The 23822-nt window shown below is 36.7% G+C and overlaps 2 protein-coding genes across 2 annotated transcripts; both read right to left on the bottom strand.

Moving 5' to 3' along the window:
• Nucleotides 1–13893: 13893 nt before the first annotated feature.
• Nucleotides 13894–14940, bottom strand: LOC106072534 (uncharacterized). Its single transcript, XM_013232918.2, has one exon. It carries the CDS (start codon nucleotides 14938–14940, stop codon nucleotides 13894–13896), a length of 1047 nt encoding a protein of 348 aa, XP_013088372.2.
• Nucleotides 14941–22351: 7411 nt separating this feature from the next.
• On the bottom strand, nucleotides 22352–23398 carry LOC106072533 (uncharacterized). The gene has a single exon (XM_013232917.2). The coding sequence runs from the start codon at nucleotides 23396–23398 to the stop codon at nucleotides 22352–22354; it is 1047 nt and encodes a 348-aa protein (XP_013088371.2).
• Between the last annotated feature and the right edge of the window lie 424 nt (nucleotides 23399–23822).

Genomic DNA, 23822 nt, shown 5'->3' with positions numbered 1-23822 from the left:
TTCTGGACTAATTTAAATCAGTGATCTTATATTCTCCTGTTAACTCTCTGGATTAGCCTTCACTTATGGTTTTAACACTCATTTAAAGTTTCAGCTGTAAGCAAAATGTTAGCTGATATTTGTGACATTATAGACTTCTGAAACTCTACTAAGTTGACCAGCATCAATTTATAAGCAGAAGATTGGTTCAGATGCCCACGGTCTACGTCTTTGTTGATGTGAAGCTCTGTTCAGTAAACCAACAACTATCTGATCAGTCAAAACAACTCGGTTTAGAAGATAAACAGCAATAAACTCTGTTCAGAAGATCAATACCAATGTCTCTTATAATATGAAGCTTTTTGTTTTACAATACAAACTCAAAGTGATCGAATAGGCGAAGCTTTAAACGATGAAATTAGAAAAAAGGGAATCTAAACTTGAAACATTCGCTACAAATGTTGTTTTTTCTGATTGTGTTCTGACTAATTGTCCAAACTTCTCTTAACAGCCATATTTGTAACTATCATGTGGACTATATGCTTGACTTACTTGTACTGGTTTTTTTATGTGATTCCTTAAGTTCTGGTGATTATATATAAGTATCACGCTGACCTGTTCACCAGTGTACGACTAGTCACAGAAATGTAATAATATTGTACATTTTCTCATAATTTAATTTAATTTAATTTAATTGACCTAATCATATAGAGTATGTTTTATTTTTTTTCTCAATGACAGAAGTCTAAAATAACATTTATAACACTTGTAGTCTGAAGGAGTAGTATTGATCAGAAAATCAAGTTGAGCGAGGAGGCTGGAGAAATGAAGTCTAGATAATCATGGGGAATGCAGTTAAAGAATGCCATTATTTTCTTTTAAATATACATTGACAACTTTTTAACAAATATTACACTGTGCATCTCTCTCTCTCTCTCTCTCTCTCTCTCTCTCTCTCTCTCTCTCTCTTGTTCAGCACTTCCTCAAAGTCATGATGTATAATTGTATATGTTTTGAAAAAAATAATTTTTGTTAAATGTAGAGTTAAAAATAGATTAGAAATTCCCCATCACAAATAATCTCAATAGTAATCGAAAATGTTAGGATGTTATGTGAATCTAAACATTAAGCTACTTTAATATCAACTCTGTGGATGACTAGCATATGTCATTAAAATAAGTGATATCTTGTGAAAGAATCGAGCTAGTTATATTTATTAAAGTAAAGGAAAGTCAAAAGTTATATCTTCTATTTAAAACCTCATAAAACCTTAAATGAGGAGTACAATATAATGATATTAAAAATTGTTTCAATTATATTTTAACGGGATAAGATAATTTAGAAATGTCTGAAATGAATGTCTATTTAAATTATAAAATAACGTTGCCTGATTGATTACCAACACAAATTATCACGAAACCAGACTGTCAACTCTATATCAAAAGCTGATTTGGAAGCACTGGAGCCAAGTGATCTATCGAGAAAAGAAGAGAAGTTGCAACAATGCCTGACCCTGATAAATTCTTCTCAGTTGCGGTTGTACAATCTAAACTATCCATCGATCCCATTATACAAGAACTTGTGCTGTTTATCGTCGGCTGTATATTCACTGTCCTCGTCTGTCTCTTTGGTATAGCGACTAACATCATCAACATACCGATATTTTGGAAGCTGGGCTACCAAGATGGAGTGAATATTACACTGACTGCCCTGGCCATTTGCGACCTAGCCGGTCTGATATTTGAACTTGTGTACTGTATCTTGTTGAGTCCTTACATTTCTGATGATGAATGGTTCATTTCCAAAGTAGCTTTAGCTTATATAACTGGATATACGTTTGAATATTTCACCAGGGTCAGTAGTGTTATAACCGCTTACGCCGCTATTGAGAGGTGTTTGTGCGTGACCTGGCCTCTAAAGATCAAAAGCCTGATAACAAACAAAGTGTCTGTTGTGGTCAATGGGGGCATATTTATAGTAATCTCTCTGTACCTATTTCCTGTGTTCTATATAATGTATATAGACTGGACTTACATACCAGGGCGAAACAGAACAATGTGCGTTGTCTACTTTAATAGCAAAAGAGGGGAATTGTTTCCGATTAATTATTACATCACAGACATACTCCTTCCTTACAGCATATTCTTTGTCCTCATCGCATGCTGCACGACTCTCTTTGTGAAGCTCAAGTCCAAGGCCAAGTGGAGGCAGCTGGCTTCTAGCTCGTACAACAAGAGCTCCCACGTCAACAGAAAGGAGCTCAAGTGCGCTAGGATGTTCATGACCGTCTCCTTCATGTGCGTGGTGCTTCTCCTGCCCCATTCTGTGATTTTCACTTTCACCATCTTTTTTAGGGAAATAGCGTTGGGCGGTGCCTACAATGACTTGGGTCGTGTGATTGGCACGTTTACTGTCCTTCTGAAGATCTTCAACTCTGGCTTCACTATATTCATCTACTACAACATGAGTACCAAGTACAGGCTTGAGTTTCAGAGAAGGTTTGCCAAATTTTGGACTAACACAAAATTGAATCAGGAAGATTACAAGTGATTGTCAATAACAGTCGTATTTGTTGATTTAATTGCACTCTTACTTAAGGATACTGTGCTTTATAGTGTAAATAGCATTGTAGCAGCTGTTAAGAAATATGTGCTTATTGGTTTAAATACGTGATATAAAACTGGTCTGCTATTACCTCTATAAGACAGAAAATGGTGACAGAGAAGTCATAGAAATTTCTTCAATAAAACAATGGAGGCTTTTCTGCAGGTAGCCGCGTCAAGGCGATCGCTCGTTCCTCTTTCGTGACAATGCGATTTTAAAGTCATAGTATTTAATTTACACAATATATATTTAGCACATTCTTTTTTTTAATACCTCCATATTATAAAGATTAAAAAGGAGTTAGCAATTAACGAATTTATAATTTATTTTACGCCTATTCATTATTTTATATGCTTAAGATTTCTCTTTTACTCTTTCACTTTCTCTTTGAAAATATTTATTTTAATCCCGATTTCATGTAAGTTGCAAACTTAAACTGTATGGCTAGATCAAGAGGTCAAACGGGTTTGAAAAGACTTTCCTACAGGGAACAGTACCAGGGATAGGGAAGAGGCAGACAGAAAAAGCGATTGCTTAGAAAATATCAAATATTATACGGCCCTTTCATTGAAAGAGATTCGTTTCAAATCAAAAGACAATAGAGATCTGAAGACAGATGGTGTAAAGAGAAAATGTGTCTCACAACGGTTGACCAGCTTAAGGGATCATCATCATCATCATCAAACTCCATCAGAGTGAGGGCTTGAGAGGCTCAAATCCTCTCTTGCAAAAGCCCTGGACAGAAACCCTGATGTCCTGCGTAGTGCATAAATGTCACCATACAGGTCGAGAATTTTGGGTTTCCCAGACCTGTCGAGACGGAGATCAACAAGTTTAGGGCAGTCAAACAGAATATGAGGCACTGTTTCCTCTTCTTCCCCGTAGCGGTGGCACCGTGAATCAAAATTTGGCAATAGCCGCGAGAAATATGAGCCAACAGGACAGTGGCCTGTCCTGCACTGTGCTAAAATAGCTTTCTCAGGCCTGGACAGCTCCACCACGGGGAAGTGCGGTCAGGGCGCCTCATGCGCTCCAAGACTCCACGGGCTTTTTGGGACTTATCCCAGCATTCAAACCACTTTTCCATTTCTGTTTTTTTAGCGGATGGGGAAAAGACGCTATTAGTTTTGTGCGAAATGTCTGTCCGTCTGTCCCGTTTAGATCTCGTAAACTAGAAGAGATATTGAAAATCCGACTTCACAATATTTTAGACCATTCAAAGTTCTGATGCAACGGCTACTTTTTTTTTTCCCTAAAAGCGAAAATTCTAATTTTTAAAATCAATTATGCAAGCAGTTTTTTATAAGAAAAAGCTAATTAGTATGCATTATATGTTAGACCTAATATAAGACGAATAGTAATCTTATAAACATCATTTTCGTGAACATTTTTTCTATATAGCGGAAATTTTTTTTTTTTTTTTGAGGAATATGAGATTGAGCCTTTTCAAAACAATTAACTTATTTAGTTCGAACCGAGGGTCCCGGGTTCGAATCCTGGCGAAGACAGGGATTTTCAACTTCTGAGTCTACCCAGCTCTAATGGGTACCTGACATTAGTTGGGGAAAAGCAAAGGCGGTTTGTCGTTGTGCTGGCACCCTCGTTAACCGTAGGCCTCAAAAACAGATGAACTTTACATCATCTGCCCTATAGACCACAAACTAGTTAGGCCAGGTTCACATCTAACTTTACATTCACTTTCACGTATCCTTTGATCTGCGGGATGGTTGGGGCACTACACAAGATCTGTTAACCTTCTTTCTCCATTCTTTTCTCTCATTTGTCTTTGATATAATTTCATTCGGATGTTCTTTCTAAAAATATTGAAGCCTACCTGGGTGGACCACTGCTCGTGCGGTTTGCGCGCTGGACTGTCGTTTGGATTTATCGACGATCGAAGGTTCAAACCCTGCCTGCTCCCATCCCCCGTCGTCCTGCGGGAAGTTTGGACTAGGAAGTAAACTATCTTCAACTCTGAAGGATTATCCGAATTATGTAAAACATTTTACTTCGGGGGCCGATTTTGAGTTTGTGTTTCCACACAAACTGTCTTTTGTAACCTTGTTGCATTATAGCTAGGGCTTAAGGGATAAGAAAAGGTGAATAGCAAGTATGCAATCACGCCTAATACGAGATATGTGAAAGTTTAGCAAAGTGCCAACAGTCAAGAATGGAACAAGGTCGTAATAATCACAATTTTGTTTACGGTCAAAGAGATGTAAAAAAAAATAAGCTGAAAAATACAGCATCATTGTAAATTGACATACCAGTATCAAACTAGGTTACAAAAGACATTTTGAAGTCGGATTTTCAATATCTCTTCTAGTTTACGAGATCTAAACGGGACGGACGGACAGACGGACAGACGGACAGACATTTCGCACAAAACTAATAGCGTCTTTTCCCCTTTCGGGGGCCGCTAATAACGCAAAATGCTTATTATGTGAATTCCGCATATTGGTATAATTATCCATGAAACTGAAAGTGTGCAGCAAAATGTGTTTGGATCAGAAGACGTTTTTTTAAAATTCCAAAATAATATCTTTTGTTCAATATTTTTACTAACCACCCTTCTAAATGAAGACCAGGTACAAGATCATACTTCGAAACTGTAGGTTGCATCTTCAGCAGCTGGCATGAAAATCTAAAATGAAAAAAAGCGAAATAGTATTTGGTGGTTGTGATGATACGACATTTTGTGTTTAGTTGAATGGCCAAACACTAGAAAAAGTAAACTTCTAAAAATACCTAGGATAAACATAGCATAAGATGGAGGATTAAGACAGGAGATAAACGCTTGTTTAAATTTAGCAATGGCTTTCATGAGCTAACAAATCAACTTCCAAATAAAATTCAAACTGTGTCCTTTGCTAGTGGTCTCTAACCCACTATATTGTTTTGAAAGTTGGACACTGAGTGCTGAGGCTGAAAGAATAACTTAAGTCTTTGAGATTAAACGCTACATAGAAAATGCTGCGCAGTAGATACCAGGAAAAGAAGACAAATAGAAGCCAATGAGTTTGCACTTTATTAGTCAACACGCTGGCTGGCGAAAAGGAAGAACTCCTCTATAAAGTGAAAAGACATCAAGCTGAGCTGTTTCGGTCATATTGTAAGACATGACTCACTGTCTAAAGTCATCCTTCGAGAGAGGAAGCACAAAGAAAGGGGTCGCCCAAAGAAAAGCTTACTGGGCGATGTAATAGAACACCAGCCTTTCTCTTGATATCCTTCTAAGATCAGCTGCTGACCGGAATAAGTGGAGAGATTTGGTCACGTGACATGTTGGAAGTTAAGGGACAGATGATGATGTTCCATCCAAAAGCTGATAAGAAAAAGAAGTGTCAGTGAATAAAGTCAGTAGACTATATCTATAATAAAAACCACAAATTCTGTGAATAACAAGATCAGGATTCTATTTAAATCTTATATATAGTTCGTCCATCGTGGTTCGATGATGACCACTTTCTAATCCAGGGGGCTGAGGGCTTTGCACTGGAGTTTTATGCCTCCTCATGTGGCTAGTGAGACCTATGTGAGCCCGGAATGTTCGGCCGCATACTGGGCAGGTTATTCCAGCTGGAGCTAGTGTCGTTTGCCTTGCTTTTCTTCTCTGACGTTTTTCTTCTGACAGCATTTTTCTTTTTTCCTCAGCAACCTGTGCGCCATTTTTCACAGCGCGACGTCATGATGCTCTGTCATGTGCCTCTGTCTCCCAGGTGCCTGGATCTATGCTGAACGCCTTCAGAGAAGCTTTGAGCTTTAAATCTATCTATCTAACGGCGATGGTATGCAACCGACACAGATTCACATTGAGCGAGTTCTGTTTATCTGGCGTCTGCCACACATACTTTCATTCTCAATGTAAAAGATTGTCCGATTAACCAGTTCATCTGATTTCCCTAAAGATGTTCAATGTCCATCCTGTCATTTTACTTCTTGTTTGATCGCCTCCATGTTCTATTTGGTCTCACATCTTCGTTCTCTTTCCCTGTTGGTTTCAGTCACTAGCCCGTTTTGCAAAGTTTTCTGCAGTTCTTCGCATTAATTTCCCAATTTGTCAGGGGGAGGTATGGCGAGAATGAATGTTAGTTTGATATTTTGGTATGATTGTTATATCCCCTTGTTATGAATGCAAAGTGTTGCACGTGTTGTGAACTGAGTGATTAAGTCTTCGTTAAATGTGCGAGAGAGTGTGTTAAGTCAGAAAGGTCTTGCTCCCAGTCCAGGAAGGTTGGACGTTTACTTCCTGGACTGGTATTTATGCATTTATATCTTTATAAGTTGATGGACTGGTGTTTTGTGTATTACTGTTTCATAAGAGTGATATAATTGTGTGCTTTATTAAGTATTAAAGTATTATCGATATTCATGATTATAAGGAGTTAAAGTTGATGTATATTAAGTGTTTGGATTTGAGTTAAGCAAGTATTGATGAATTATAATTGAGTAACCCATAAAGTATCAAGCATGTATTATTTAATATTCAAGAAATTCCTAGTGAACCACAGGAACCAAGTCAAGAAACACAACAACACAAGAGCCAAGCACATGGGCGTAGCCAGGGGGGGTTCTTGGGGTTCAAACCCCCCCACCCCCGAATTGAAATCCCCCCCCCCCTGCAGGGGGGTAGGGACGGAATTAAGTGACTGATTTTTGCTTTCATTTTGTTTATTTTAGGTGAGCTTTTAATACGAAATCATCACTCACCACAGCACAGCCGAGGCAGTTTTGAGTTAAAAACCCTCTACCAGGGGGTTTTGAGTTTAAATCCCCCTACCAGGGGGTTTTGAGATACAAATCCCTCTACCAGGGGGCTTTGAGTTTAAAACCCCCTACAGGGGATTTGAATTTTAACCCCCCTACCAGAGGTTTTTGCAGTTAAATCCCCCTCTTCTATAAAACAAAACAAAAAAAATGCCAACAACAATCCCCAAATTCCAACAGCACAGTTAAGGAAGATTTTGATTTTAAAACCCCATCCAAAATTTACGATAAACCCCATCTTCAATATAAAAAAAAGCAAATTACACACTTACAATTCTATGAGCGTAGCCAAAGGGGTTTTGAGTTTAACCCCCCCCCCCTTTTTTCCAGTTGGGGTTTGAAGCTAAAAAGTACCTCTTCAATATATAAAAAAAAAGCAAATTACACACTATAAAATCTATGAGCATAGCCAAAGGGGTTTTGAGTTTAAATTCCCCTCCTCCAGATGGCTTTTTCTTTAAAGTTTAAAACCCCTCCAGATAGTTTTGAGTTTAAAATTCCCCTACAGAGCGTTTAGAGTTGAAAACCTCTCTCTTCAATATTATTTTAAAGCAAACTACAGTCACCAAATTCTATGATCGTAGCTAAATGGGGTTTGGAATTAAAAACAAAACAAAAAAAAACCCAGAGATTTTTTAGCTTAAAACCCCTCAACAGATGATTTGACGAAAAAACTTCCCTTTTCTATATAAAATCTATAGCGAAATACAGGTATGTAATTCCAAGAGCGTAGTCAAGAAAGGTTACAAATTTCTACCAGTGGCTTGGGCTCAATTAATAAAGTGTGAATAGTCTTCTGCCGAAATTGAAAATCATTAAATGTGTCTCAAAAAGGTGGCTAAGACAGATTCTAGGAGTCAGTCATAGAGATCGGGTCTAAATCAAAGAAATCATATGCCGAACTGGGAGTCGAATCCTTAGTAAGGTTGTGACAGAGCGTCGCATGAGGTTTTGCGGGACATGTTTTCCGACAAAATGAATTACGCAAAATAAGAGTTGCGGAAACAGCTTGCCGGAAATTGCGCCGAACGGCGCGAGAGGGTCTAAGTCAGTAAGAATAGCACATTAGGTTTTTGAAATAAAACTTTTTAATAGCAATGCATGACGCGTAGGACGTAATCATCTTCTTTTTTTGAAGTAACGTCTGTATTATATAAGATAAGATAATGCACTGTAGATACCTCAGAATATGCATTTTGTTGGATTTCAATACCAGAAATAGTGCTCGGCGGCGGGGCTTCGCCTCGCGCTGGGGGAGCGCTGCGAATTCCCCCAGACCTCCTTGCTAGCTAGGGCGGGGAGTCTACAATAAACAATAAACGTCAGAATGTAATAAAGATTAATTATGTACACACACACACACACACATATATATATATATATATATATATATAATTATTTCCGCGGGGGGGGGGGAGGTAGGGGGGGGAATCCCCCCAAAACCCTCCCCGAAAAAAAATCCTGGCTACGTCCATGGCCAAGCATATACACATGTATAAATTTGGACCAATGACACAATTCAGCCTAATCAGATTGTGTTTTAACTGCTAGGCTTTCACCAAAATTTAGGTAAAAATTCGTTACTGGTGGAAGATGAATCTAAATTAGATAATGATCCTCATTGGTCATGCAACGTGTGAATCGGTGGATTAGAAGAGGTTAAAACGAAGTCATCTATTATTATCATTTAGATTTTCTATAACACTGAGCACTCCCAGTTAAAACACGATTTTTTTTCTAACTTTTCAAAATGAGGCTTGAGACTAGAGTTACCCCACGTAATTTTAGCGGCAAAAAAAAAAAGGATGAGGAGAACTAACTTAACCACTGTGGAGCCCTATGCAAAACGGATTTTGCTGGGCACAGTTTGGGTAGTGATCATTGACAGATCTAGAGGGGGCGGTTGGGGCGATCGCGAAGGGGGGGGGGCGGACGAATTTTATTAAAGAAATCACACAATTGTTATACGAATTTATTAGTTACGTTAATAATATATACTAATTATTTATATTTCAACCAATTTTAGATTATTTCGACCCTTTCCTCTTGTATGTTGGCCTATTTGGTGTGGTGGGGAGGTGCCTATTGCAACAATCTCCCCCCCCCTACCATAAACTTTCGCGTGGGGGGCGGTCCAATTTATTTGTAGAAATCACAGTTTGTTAACAGAATCAATTAAATATCTATATGATTAAAAGTGTTATTGATATTTTAACCGATCTTTATATTATGTCGTTCCCCTGTTATCCGAATGGGTGGGGGGGGGGGTTTGAATACATCTACAGCCATTCCCACCTAAACCCTTTGAGTGGGGGGGGGGCGGTCCCACTTTTATGGAGAAATCATAATTTGTGAACATAAGTAGTTGAATTACTATATCATTTTTATATTATGTCGCTACCCTTTTGGTATCTTGGCCGATTCGGTGAGGGGGGGGGTGATTGCTTATACTGCCCTCCACACTCTAGTCCTCTGAATGGGGGGGGGGGGCGGTCCTATTCTTATGTCGAAATCATAGTTTGTGAACAAAATTTGTTAAAAATCTATTTAAGCTACATATTGATATTTAAATCCATTTGTATAGTATGTTACACACACACTCTAATCTCAAATTTTATCAATAGTAAATTTTAATGAAAAATGTTTTCACCAGGTGGGAGGGGCGATATAAGCAATCGCCCTCCGCCCATCGGACAAACCAATACTTTTTTTCTTTTTGTATTTTAGTTAAAAAATTACAAAATTAAAAAAAAATTGTCACTAACATAATTTATACATGCTATAAAATAAATTATTATATCGAGCCCCACCCTTTTCTTTAATATCAAATGCAATCATTAGCAGAAATTACCCTTTTAAGACAAAAGCAAGATGTTTTAAAACAGAATAGTCAAATATGGCGACAGAAATTATGTAATTGCACATGATTTATATAATTATTTTCAGAAGACTTTATTTTAGAAAATTTAGAATTCATACGAAATATTTAGTATAAGAGTAACAATTTAGATGAGTTCTTAACCCAAATATTATTTTCATAATCACCTTTCTTCCAACCTTTACTCATACTGATATTTTTCTATTGTATAAATAAATTTGGGACTATAACTCACAATATGTGCTTGAATCCTAAAAATGCAAAAAAAAAAAAAAAAAAAAAAAAAAAAAAAAAAAAAAACAATATAATCTAATTGGTCCATGATTGGTCCACTGAATTTCTCCTCCCACTTCCGAAATTATTGTTTAGAGCTTTGAATTATAGTTCTTTAGCAAAACAAAGTTACAAACATGCCTTCTGAACAAAATGTATCACTTACAAATGAACTTCTTTAAAAAATATTATTTTTCGAATAATAATTTTCTTTTCGGCAGCGATCCTCAAAGCCTTAATCTAAATATGTTTGGGTATCTTAACTTTTCGAGGAACAAATCGGTTGTATTTGCAATGTAGTAAGGGCCTGTTCGTATTACAATATTTTTGAAGTAAAACATTATTCAAAAGGTCCTTTTTTTAATTCGATAAATAATGAGCTGTAGACGTCAGGAGAATGCGTTTCTCCAGTGAAAAATGCAAGAAAACAATTTTGGCGTCGGGGCTTCGCCTAGCTGTCAAAGAGCTGCCTCAACATGGCTGGGTTTTTTTTCGCCAAAGGTTGAAAAACACTGCTTTTTTAGTTCTCATATCTCTCTCCCTCCCTCTCACTCTCTCTCTCCCTCTCTCTCTCTCTCTCTCTCTCTCTCTATCTATTATATATATATATATATATATATATATATATATATATATATATATATATATATATATGCTGTATGCGCGTTTGTTCATAGGGTTAAAGTTTACTGGGCGCTAAGGTTAGGGTTTAGAAAAAAATCGCCCCCCCCCACTCCAAAGTTATGGATCCGCTAGTGGTAGGGATACGGATAATAAGTGAAAATTAAGAGTTTGTATAAGAAAAATATTTGTCTATGCATTTTATTCAGTCTTTACTACGTACAGAATTTCTTTACGAGCCTTGCGTGCAGCGAAGTCATACAGTACATCATAAAAATTCTGTTTCCTACATAGATCACGCTCAATAGTAAGAATTACCAAATGTTTCTATCTATCTTCGAGAATTATTGACCTCAAGTAATATTTCATTAGTTTGAGACGCGACAAGCTTCTTTCACTAGATTCCATAATTACGGGTATTGCATAATGCCGTTGTTTATTTTTTTTTCTCGCACGTAGAATTGGCATTTCACATGTTGAATGACACCCCAAAATGAACATTTTTATCTATATATTTCAGGAAATTTTGATGAGTTTTCAAAAATTTTAAATAATTTCCGAGACTACCAGGACTTTTTCGTATATTTTGCAAATTCAACATATTTTCAGAAGCTCCTGGTAAATCAGGAGGTCGCGGGAAATCTGTTATAAGTTATAAAATGGTTTAGTTTAATAATTTACACCTAGAATTAGCGCGGGTCCTACGACATTCCGGGGCCCCCCTGCGGTCGCTTAGGTTGCGGTGGCCTAAGGCCGGCCCTGCTACGCCGTGGGTCAACTATTATGTTATAAAACTGTCTTTATGACTAATGTTGAATGTAGAAAATGTAATTTTTTTTCAATGTCATCTAGACCATTAAATCTAAGAGGACTTTATCAAGTAATTTATTTTTAATTTAGTAATAATGAGTCTTGTTGTGTAAATATGTTCTTGTTGCGTGTAGTAAACTGATCTGTTCTTGTGTGTCAAAATGTCTTGGTTTCCAGGTTAGCTTGTGTGTGTGTACACAGTGTTATTGTGAACTGTTTTGTCATTCTTGTTCAATAAAGCCTAGGATCAAGACTTGTCTTCTTGTAGAGTTTCATTAGGTTACTACGGCTCTCAAACTTGCATACATTTTAAAACTATATATAACAGTGTTAAGGCTTCCGCGCGGTGTTGATTCTTGGCAATCTGTCTAGTGTAGATCTGACTGGAAGTAACGCTGAACCTCTATTCAAGTCACTTCTTCAAGGAGGAACCTGGGGAGGGCGGACTCTGATCTTAAAAACGATCAAGAAGTGTGACATTGGCATTTGCGGCTGAAATGGCAGTACAGTGCGAGAGATGGTTGAAAGTTAAAGTTTATTGAAGAAGAAAAATCAATTGTGAAAATTTATTTCTTAATACTTGATTACAATACACACAGTCTTTCGATATAATCTGTACATTAACATACATTCTTGGATAGATCCTGTGCTTAAGCATTTATTTAGTTATAGTGGCTTTAGCTATCTTTCAATTTTATTGTCTAATTCTCTACGCAAGGCTTATCTTCCCTTAGCACAGTGCGTTTTATTTTCTACATATTCGATATAAATACAAAATTAATGAATTACGGCTAATGGATGAACTAATTGGTTGATTTTATTTTTTATATTAATCCATGTGTTGTCATAGATCATGAGCATGTATGCAAAATTTGATGACTATTGGATGACGACCAATGGTCGAAAAATCGATAGCAAAAATTTAAACAACATGCAAGAAATAGAGAGAGCGAGTTAGTATACACATTACTATGGCATGAGAGGGGGAGAGACAAATACTAAAGTTTGAGAGAAAAGTAATCTAAAGAGACATATACATTAAAAGACAAAAAAAAAAAAAAGACTCAATTTCCAACTCAGATTTTTTTTAATCCTTTAGAAAACCCATTTAGGCACAAAGGTGCAAACCATTATTGAGTGTTTATCAAGTCTTGCAACGGCTCATACTTAGAGTGTAGTTTTCTCAAAGGAAGTCGTACACTAGTCATTATCATAAACAAGAAAAAAACATAAAAAATACTTAAAAAAAACAACAAAAACAAAGCTCATACGAGGTGTAATTGTATCAATTAGGTTGGACCAGTCATGTCATTAAATGTGTAATATATCTAGAACATCAAAAATAGATCTGTGCGATTTAAAATAGTTTTACCACTTGTTTTTGTTATCGCAATTTCTTGCTTAAGACTCTGTGATCCTATCACTTCTCTGGACCAGTTGGGAACATAGGGAGGGAGGGGAGAAAGAAAGGGATATCTGGGGGGATCTTACCGTAATAAGTTTTTCAAAAACATTAACAAAAAAACAAAAAAATAAATAAAATGGAACGTCATTCTCAGGCCGACGTGTTAACCACAGTGCTAGTGAGGTACTTATGACTAGCGAAGAATGTATAGTTAGCTATATATTGTTTGTTTCAATTTAGAGCGGGGACCCATAATTGGGTCAAATTCAGCTTATACCACTACTTCAGTCAAGAACAATTTCTTTACCTTGTTCGAGATACCAAACAAAATAATTAATTACCAATAGTTAATCAATAATTGGTTGATTTTGTTCTATTGATTCTTGTGTTGTCAGATACCAGAAATAATTGTTCAAAATTTTAGCTTGAATGGAGGTTGGGTGTCGGGGTAATAATGTGTACAGACTTTTTATCAGACAGACAGACAGACAGAGTTGATATAAGCTTTGTGAAAATTGTTTTGTTTAAAAGTGTCACGTCTTTCATTTTTTTACAATCACTTGTGAATTTCCGGTTGTAATTTCACGTTTGATTTAAATTTCGCCAACATTCTCTGAAACTCAAATCTGTACTTGGTACTCATGTTATAGTAGATGAATATAGTGAAACTAGAGTTGCTGATCTTCAGTAAATTGACACAAGTATTAAGTGCATGTCTCAGATCCCCGTATTGGCCGTCCATCGCTAGAGCCCTAATGAAGATCAAGACAGAAAACATCACGGACTGGGGCAGGAGAAGCACCACGGCCATGAAGGAGACAGCCATGAACATCCTTGCAGACTTGAGCTCCTTTCTGTTGACATGAGAAACCTTGTCGCAAGAGCTTGATACCAGCTGCCTCCATTTGGCCTTAGACTTGAGCTTCACAAAGAGAGTCGTGCAGCATGTGATGAGGACAATGTAGGTGCTGCAGGGAAGGAGCATGTCCGTGATGTAATAGGTTATAGGAAACACTTCCGCTCTCCTGCTAGTTAAATAAATAACATACACTGTTTTGTTTCGTTCTGGGACATAAGTCCAGTCAAAATACGTGGTGAAAAACTGAGGAAACAGGTATAGAGAGTATAACATAAATATACTCCAGTTGACCGCCACGGACACTTTATTTGTGATTATCATTTTGACTTTCAGTGGCCAGGTCACAGACAGACAGCGCTCCAAAGCGGCGTAAGCAGTTATCACGCCACTGACCCTTGTAAAATATTCAAACAAGTAGTAAGTTATGAAGCCTATAACAATTTTAGAAACCACCAATTCTTTCTCCAGGATGTAAGGATTTAATAAGACAGAGTACACAAGTTCAAATATCAGACCGCACAGGTCGCTAATGGCCAGGGCAGTCAGAGAAACATTGACACCATCTTGGTAGCCCAGCTTTCGAAACAGCGGTATGTTCACGATATTAGCAGCAATACCGAACAGACAGACGAACACAGTAAAGACACAGCCAACTACAAGAAGTAAAATGTCCAGTATAAGAGGATCGAAAGTTGGATTAAAACTAATAAGAACATCGGTGATGAATTTATTAGAGGCAGACATTTTTTGCAATGTAATTTGTTTTCAGTTTTTTATTTTATGGTCTTTTTTTTTACTCAAAAGTAAATAAATAAATGATCGATTCCTGATATGGCTAAGAAGACCCAATGATGTAAGTCAGCTTAAGCTAAAGAAGTCGCAGTCCATCCTATGGTGACTTAGGGACTACTTATTTAATCTCTGCATTAATTCTGTTACTTTGTCCAATACGTATAATATAAAACTAAAAATATATGCTGAATTGTTTATTTTCGATATAATGCAATACATACATTTACAAAGTAAACCAATTAATTGAACAACTTTGATGGGATATTTGTTATGTTGTGTAATGAGTTTCTTATCTAACCTTTCTATCTGCTCTTTGTTACATAATTATAGCGTCATAGAACGACTTAAATCATTTAATCTGTGGCGTTAAGTTAAATATTCATATAACCGACGTCCCATCTCCTTTCCCCAATTCTAAATCCACACATTGATTATTAAAGTTTTTATTAAAGAAAATGTAATGAATGTCTGGCCCCTGATAATTAAAATATCAAACAAGTTTATTGTCCTGGAGAAAATATATCCTACACTATGGTATCCGAAACAAAAGAAACTGGAACAGAAGTTTTAAAAATAAACATTTTTTAGCAGACGAAAGGAAAGATTCAAAGTCTTGTCAATCGTAACCAATTTATAAATATATATTTAAAATATCATTTGGATTCTCAAACTTTCTAGCTCCTGTAATTAGCGGTAATTCAGCAGACACCAGACTTTCATTATCTGCAAACTACTACTAGAGATCACATAAAAAAGCCACCTACAGAAATTAATAGCGTAGTTAACTTCATCTTATCATTATTTCTAGGCAAATAATCACATTACATTTATTAATTGTCTCAAATTATAGAGTAAACTTTCTATTTTCTTTTTCATGCATCGATTTCATATATTTACTATTGTTATATAAGTGAATGTATTGAAATCTATCTAGAGACCAGTTTAAGAATAGCTAAATAAAACAACTTTAAACAACAAAGGATCTTTTTTTTTATTTTTGTTAAGACCAACGGTTATACTTCTAAACAACCATTTCAATTAAAGTCGGGAAGAAATCTCGGGTATGGCTGGTATCCAAATGAAATAGTATCACTTGTTACACGAACTAAACAAAGGCCTTTAGAAGAAATGAAACAGCAGGCAGTATCATGTCTAAATGGAAATGTAAAAAGCTTGAGATGAACGAATACTTTTGTGTCTCTCTTGTGTTGTCAATTAAATTGTCAACAAGTAATGAGAACACGCGAAAGTTTCAAATATGATGTAACTATTCAGCAAGTCTACTCTAGAAAGTCTCGGGAATATCCGATCACCAACACTAAGGTGAAGATGAAGACTATTAAAAACAATAGTCTAGAATTTATATGAGGTTAGTGGAATCCTTCTGAAACAGTGAAAAGTGTATAAAAAGAGAGATTAGAAAAATGCAAAATCAGTATTAAAGTTAAATAACGAAGATCTACATTTTAATACATTCAATCTAATGTACAGAATTATTGTGCTTTTAGCAACTACAGTGCCTGTTCATTACAATAAGTGTTTCGACAACTCCAAGTTAAGGTCAATTTTTCATCGCCTGTGTTTCAGCGTTGTATTTAAATTCCAGACTTGGATCGTATTCATTTCGACTCCATATGTTGCATACGTTATGACCATTCCCATTGAAGTGACAAACTTTATTTGTAATTTCGCTTCTAGATTTGAAGAAGAATGGAGCAAGCTACGCTCTATCTTACAGTCCAATGTCTGTGCTATAGATATATTTGTGTTATCTCTTACAATGACCAGATATTAGATTGTCATCTTTTTACATTCGTTACAGGATGCAACGCTTTCATGTTCAATTCCTAGAAACTTAGGACTTATGAACGTCAAACGATGAACTAACATCTTTTAAAAGATTTCAGAGAAAGAAACCAAACAATGCTACAATAACTTGCACTGACAGCGTACTACAGATGAATCTGAGAAACCAAGGAAAAAAAAACAGTTAAAAAACCGGATTAGAGCATTTGATTCCCATACCTGTCAGAGCTGAGCTGGTTTTTTTTTAAAATGAGATACTAAGAAGCTTAAACTAACTGCTGGTAGTCTACTAAAACGCTGTAGGCTTATTTTATCTTAACTTGTAACACTTGAATTAACTTGAATAACTTCTTTGTGAATAAAACTAAATGGAACTTTTATTACGATATAAGAAAAAAGTAACTTAAGATGAAATAAATAAATATAGTAGACTTCAGTAACAATTTAAAATAGTATTTTGAACAAAATCTAACTAAAAAAAAGTTTTTTCACTCTTGCAATTTGGATTCGTCTGTTTTCTTAAGACAGCTGACGACTATGCCACTTATATTGCATCATTCCCACTGCATAGCTAACCTCTTCCCACCGTCACCATAGAAACACACAAAACACACGCCATAACAAAGAATAATGCATGGCTACTCCTTCAAGTGATGGCCATCATATTTTGTTGGCAGTTGTTTGATCGACTTGATCTTTGATTGGCTAGGTACAGGTATTTGACACTGTCACGTTGTAGCAAAGGAAACGTCTCGGAAATGGTGCAGTGGTCAAACTTTGAGTTCTCCTCCTAGTCTCTGATAGACAAACAGAGTTCTGTCAGGTTCACAGAAACATTTGTAGACGTATGTCCAACGTTGTCTGGATCTGCTCGGCTAATTGAGCAACTCTTGTTACGTTTAACTGTAGCAAAAAATAAACGTTAGTCCCCCAATCTTGGTGTTCATCTTCTCTTTGTTCTCTCTTCATATTGTCTAAAAGTCTAAAACTAAAGTTCTCCTATCAGACCTTGCGATCTATAAGGGCGGACGATGTTAAGGTCATCTGTTTCTTTGGCCAACGGTTAACGATCAAAGTGTCATGTGGCAAGTACAACTACCAACCGCTTTCACTTTCCCCAACTAAAGTCAGGTAACCATTAGAGTTGTGTGGACTCAGTGGCGCCCGAAAAAAAAAACTCAGCAAAACGCTTAGCACTCGGCCACCGCGTCGCCCCTCATATTGTTTAGAATATGTCTAATTCTTTTCCCATTTAGTCCAGTAGCGATACCACTTTGTGCCAATACGGTAAAAGAGTCGCTGATGCCCGGTTCTTTCTGAATAAGATCGTTTCAGTATCCTAATCGTTATTAGTCAGGGCCTGTGGAAGACGTGCTGAGCTGTTCAACACTGGTCTTTCAAATAGGTCATTGAAGATCTCACTTCCGTTGAGGGCAGACAACTGTCACTTTCTGACACCAGTTGTAAATCCAAGGGAGGCAACAAAACGATGGGATAAAAATGGCTGAGACGATGAACACACACACACACACACACAAGCGCACACACACACACTCACACAAATACACACACACTCACTCACTCACCCTTTCAGTCTTACACTCCACCGTTACGGTCCTATCTTCATGTTCATCAGTTCTTCACACTTCGACTAAAGTAACCCTTCCGTTGTAGTTCACTTCCGATTTCACTAGTTCTTCATGCTGTTCTTCGGACTCCTCCGCTACGACACCGACCACAGCTTCAATGTGTTGCCTCAGGTCAACGTCGACAACCTCGTAGCAGACTTGGGAATAAGAGCGTCTCTATCTCGTGTTTCAGTTGAAATGGAGCACTGACATTGTCGTCTTGGTCACTTGGACGGACACTTCTGTCTCTCCAAAACATTGTATCTTCGTTCTAGAAAGAATAGTGCACAAGTCATATCTTCTGTAACGTCTGGAGCTCATGTACCAGGAAGAGTTATAATAATATTATTTTAAAAAATGGGTGCTTTTTTTATTGAAATACATTGTGTTGTACTCCTAATGTTTTGTGGTTTGGTCTACGTGATGATTTTTGTGTTTTAACGATGTTCGATTAAAAAATAAAGAAACAGAAAGCTGACCACTTTTATTTCAACCATTTTGTTTCTTATTAAATGTTTCGATGTAGCTGCACATTGCTTATAGGGAAATAGATGAATTTTAAAGGGCATGTAGCTACTCCAGATCTGAAATTAAGTATTTTTTTTACAATGGTATTGAGTAGTTCAGATGTTTTAATTTCTACACTAACTATGTAACTTAATTTCAAACATTGAACCACAAACGTATTTAACATGTCGCTGGAAACTTATTCACTTGTGGGCTCTGATGCAGACTCATCTCCCGTATTGCCTATTGAAGTGACACATAGTATTGGAAGGATGTGAGAATAAGATATGGGGTTTAAAGCAAATGTAAGAATATAAGCAATGCATACAAAATACTTGTTGAAAAGCCAATGCTTATCGAACGGGGAAAAAACTCAAATTTACAACTAAATATCCCAGTAATGTAGAATTTATTTCCCTTTTTCGATATCAAACAAAATAATTAATTTTCAATAATTATCTGGTTAATTTTCAAACGATCCACGTTTTGTTAGGTACAGTAAATAGTTCGTAAATTTTGAACATGATTCGAGAATAGATGTTGGAGAAATAACATGTACAATTGTCTAAGTGGACTTAACCCCACATAATTACATGTAGCTATTAATTAATACTTGAAGCATTATTTTCCCTTTTTGGAATCAATCAAATAATTAATAACAGTAACTATTTGACTAATTAATGTTTGTTATAATGATTCATGTTTTGTCTGGTAAAATAAATAATTCTGTAAATTTTCAGCTTGATCCGAGAATAGGTGTTGGAGAAATGACGTGTTCAAAATTTGTACCAGACAAAGTGATTCGATATAAGATTTGTAAAAATAAACCACACACACACACATATTTATAAACAAATATACATAAAGATCCTTTCAACTTTTCCTGTTAGATCCAAACTTCAGAGTCCACTTGTAGTTTCTTTGGCTCTCCCATTTCATAAACCTACACATTTTAAATGTCATGGCAAAGATATATTTCTTAATTTTTGGTTTGAGAAATAAAAGGTGTGTGTGTATGTGGGGGGGGGGGGGTAAATTTCTACATGTGCCGACGTTTCAGCGGGCCAGATGAAACCACGTCGCGACTGACGAGGTTATGTGATTGTATATTTTGACATAAACTCATTTAATCAGGGGTCATTTTTCTAAATTATGTGGACTCCATATTGCTTATAAATATTAAAAGATATTGTATTTAACTAAATATACATACATAAACAACATTTTTATCAGTGTGCACATGTAATTATTGTTTAATGCTATTTATTTATAATTTATTAGTGATTTGATTAGTGATCATATTAGTGATATGAATGTTTTTAGTGATGTAATCTTACATGGAAATAAAAATATTTATACCAGAACATCAATAGCTTTATGTGCTGCTGTTAAAAACAAAACATCCTTGATGGGACAGAACCGGAAAAGAAGAAACAAAGAACGCGATGGAAAGACAACTTTCAAGAGTGACAGGCCTTTTACCGACCGGAAGATCTACTTGTGGCCTCCTTCGGTCGGAAACGACTATGGTTTATTGTTCATGTGACCGTGGAGCCCTATTTTGGAGAGACATTTCCGTCCTCATATACCGTATGTTAATGTGGCTTTTGCTTTGGTGGTAGAGGAGCCGGCCATTTTTCGTTTGGCACACTTTTCTTCTAGAGCTGAGGCTTATGTTGTTTTTTTTACTGTCCATAGCTTTCTTGGTTATCATCTCTCTCCACGTAGTGCGGTCTAAGGCTATATCTTCGCAATGGTCAGTATCAATATTCACTACTTTGAGGTCTTGTTTGATTACATCCACGTAATGGAGGTAGGGGGCGGCCAGTTTTTCTTAATCCAGATGCAAGTTGTCCATAAAGAATGACTTTTGGAATGCGATTGTCCTCCATTCGACGGACATGACCAAGCCAGCTCAGGCGGCGTTGTTTGAGGACAGTAAAGGTGCTGGGAAGAAGAACACTTCGGGCAAGTATCTCAGTGGTACACACTCTCTCTTGCCATGTGATTTTCAGGATCCTACGGTGGCAGCACCAGTGGAATGAGTTTTCTCTCGTGATTTGCATTGTTAGTTCACGACTCACTGCTGTACAGTGTACATTGTAGACCTCCATTTTGGTCACTGTAGTAAAGCGTCTAGTTTTCCAAACTCCTTGTCTGAGTCTAGCGAAGGTCGATGCTGTATTTTATTTATGGCAAAAGAAAAAGATGAATGGAGGAAGTCAGCGGACAGATTATGTGTAGCGCCCCAACATTTTGACAGACTAAGGGATAGGTGAAGGTGGTGAAGATTATTAAAGAAATGTTTAATAAGTATTACAGTCATACAGCCGGCCAAGACAGAACAAATATACTAAACAGTGTAAAAAACTTATTTGTGTTGATTTCAGTGTCTGTAAAGCAGGTAATCGAACCGAAATTAAATTAAAACCTTTTCATTTTTAATTAACTTGCTTTCATTCTCAAATCTTCTGCTTAACAACACGAATGTTCGCGAAACCATTGTTAAAGTAAGCTTCCTGTTTACACATCTCTTGAGACCTTGACAGGTGCACTACGTGATCATAAAATTCCCAAAGGTCGTGTTTCCCAAACTGTCTCCGTAACGGAACACTTCGCACATTCTTTATTCTTTAGGTTTATGCATATATTTATATATATATATATATGGTTTGATGACTTTGATGATATTGTGAAAATTCCTGATATCAAGCACGATATAAGTAACCTGATATCTAATAGATATAAATTTGACATAAGAAAATCTTGTTTCGCACAAATAGGTTATAGGAATCTAAATTAAAATAACGATTGCTGTTTTAAAATAGTGTAGTACTCTTTAGAAAAACTGGACTAGAAATCACTTGATGGTAGATGTTTTATTGTATCTTTGTTTAAAGTTATAGTCACAATCTGGATCAGTTCAAAGGTCATAGTGATGTCATAGAATTTATTTTGTTACCAAGAAGAACTAATAAAAATCTTTTTTTTTTACATTTACTTAGAGATTAATTCACGTGTAGGCGAACTAGTTTAATATTCCAGTAGTTTGTGGATCACCTAGTCAGGCCTCGCGGAACACAGTTTAAGAAACACTGCCTTTGGTATACTACGATTTAAAGAAAAAGCGTGGACACCCCCTCCCCCTCTTTTTATTGGCCCCTGACTGGTGTACGGGTTCTCCCCCCTCCCCCCCCCTCCTCTAGGTGGCCAGTCTGCTTGCTTAGAAAATATTTGATTTGTCCCTCGTTTATTAAATAATAATAACTTAACAAATTTCCTGCATTTTTTTTAGCAGAAAAAAGAATTTCAGTACACTAAACCAATATACAACACTAAATTTATATACTTTCTTTCTTAGAAGCCTATATAATGCATTTTACACTTTATAAATAATATGGACAAGTGAGTTTGTTTTGCTTTTAATTGTTTTCCCCATCTTGTAGCTTGAAGTTTGTTTTATTTTTTGCGAACATTTTCTGAAACTCTAGTCTGTACTTTGTACTCATGGTGTAGTAGATGAAGATTGTAAAACTAGAGTTGCTGATCTTCAGTAAATTGGTGCAAGTACTGAAAACGTGCCTGAGATCGCTGTGGGAGCCATTCAACGCGAGAGCCTTAACGAATATCGTGGCAGAATACACGAGGGACTGGGGCAGGAGAAGCACCACACACATGAAGGAGACGGTCATGAACATCCTCGCAGACTTTCGCTCCTTGGAAGTGATGTGAGAAGCTTTGTCTACCGAGGTGGAGACTTGCTGCCTCCACTTGGCTTTGGACTTGAGTTTAATAAAAAGCAAGGTACAGCAACACATGAGTATGAGGTAGGTGCCGTAAGGGAGGATCATGTCTGTGACGTAGTACGTGATGGGGAACATGACCGCTCTCCTGCTATTGAAGTAGACCGCGTAGACTGTCATATTTCGACCCGGAATGAAAGTCCATTCAAAGTACATAGTAATGAACTGAAGCAACAAGTACAGAGAGTAGATCAAAAAGATGCTCGTGTTTACCACTACTGACACTTTTTTGGTGAATATATCCTTAACTTTGAGAGGCTGGGTCACGCAGACGCACCTCTCCAGGGCAGCGAATGCCGTTATTACGCTGCTGACGCGGGTGAAGTACTCGAAAGTGAATCCAGTTACGAACAAGATAACTATTTTGGATACCACCACGTCCGTCTCAAGGATGTATGGATTTAACATTACCGCGTACACCAGGTCGAATATCAGGCCACCCAGGTCACTGATGGCCAGGGCAGTCAGTGTGACGTTTACGCCATCTTGGTAGCCTTGCTTTCGGAACACCATTATGTTCACGACGTTAGCCCCAATCCCAAATAAACAGACGAGAAATGTCAGGAAACACCCGACGATAAGAATCACGATGTCCAGTATAAGAGGGTCGATGGTAGGATTAGTCAGCACCACTGCATCTGTGATAAATTTATTAGCAGACGACATCTTAAATATTTTTTTTCAAGACTTTATAATTTAAGGCTGTTACTTCAAAACAACAACTAAATCAGCAATTCTTTTACACGATCATGGGGTGTCAGCGTCTTAAACCAACTGTTGATATAGCAGTTTGTTGGTACAGGCCTAGTAGTCTTTTCAGTGATACGTTTGGATTAAGGTCTAAATCTTATAACTGACGGTAGAATATATAAAGTTATATTATTAGATATATTAACTTTCTTTTTTAAACATAAATTACATACTAAATTTAAACTTATGCAGCATTACAAAATATATGTAAGTCGCCTTGCTTTATTATATTCATTTCAGTGTTATTTCAAGGTTGCTCCAAGATTGATAGTTTCTCTCACGTGACGCCTCATCAGACCTGCATACTTAGTTTTAAAATGATTCAGCCAAACATTTAATG

Source organism: Biomphalaria glabrata, chromosome 4 (assembly GCF_947242115.1).
Source record: "Biomphalaria glabrata chromosome 4, xgBioGlab47.1, whole genome shotgun sequence".
NCBI classification, from domain to species: domain Eukaryota; kingdom Metazoa; phylum Mollusca; class Gastropoda; family Planorbidae; genus Biomphalaria; species Biomphalaria glabrata.
The sequence above is the reverse complement of the archived record's forward strand: the minus strand, read 5'-3'. Positions and strand labels throughout refer to the sequence as shown.

Excerpts from the sequence above, each read along its gene's own strand:
- LOC106072534 (XM_013232918.2), bottom strand. The coding sequence starts at position 14,940 with ATGTCTGCCTCTAATAAATTCATCACCGATGTTCTTATTAGTTTTAAT.
- LOC106072533 (XM_013232917.2), bottom strand. The coding sequence starts at position 23,398 with ATGTCGTCTGCTAATAAATTTATCACAGATGCAGTGGTGCTGACTAAT.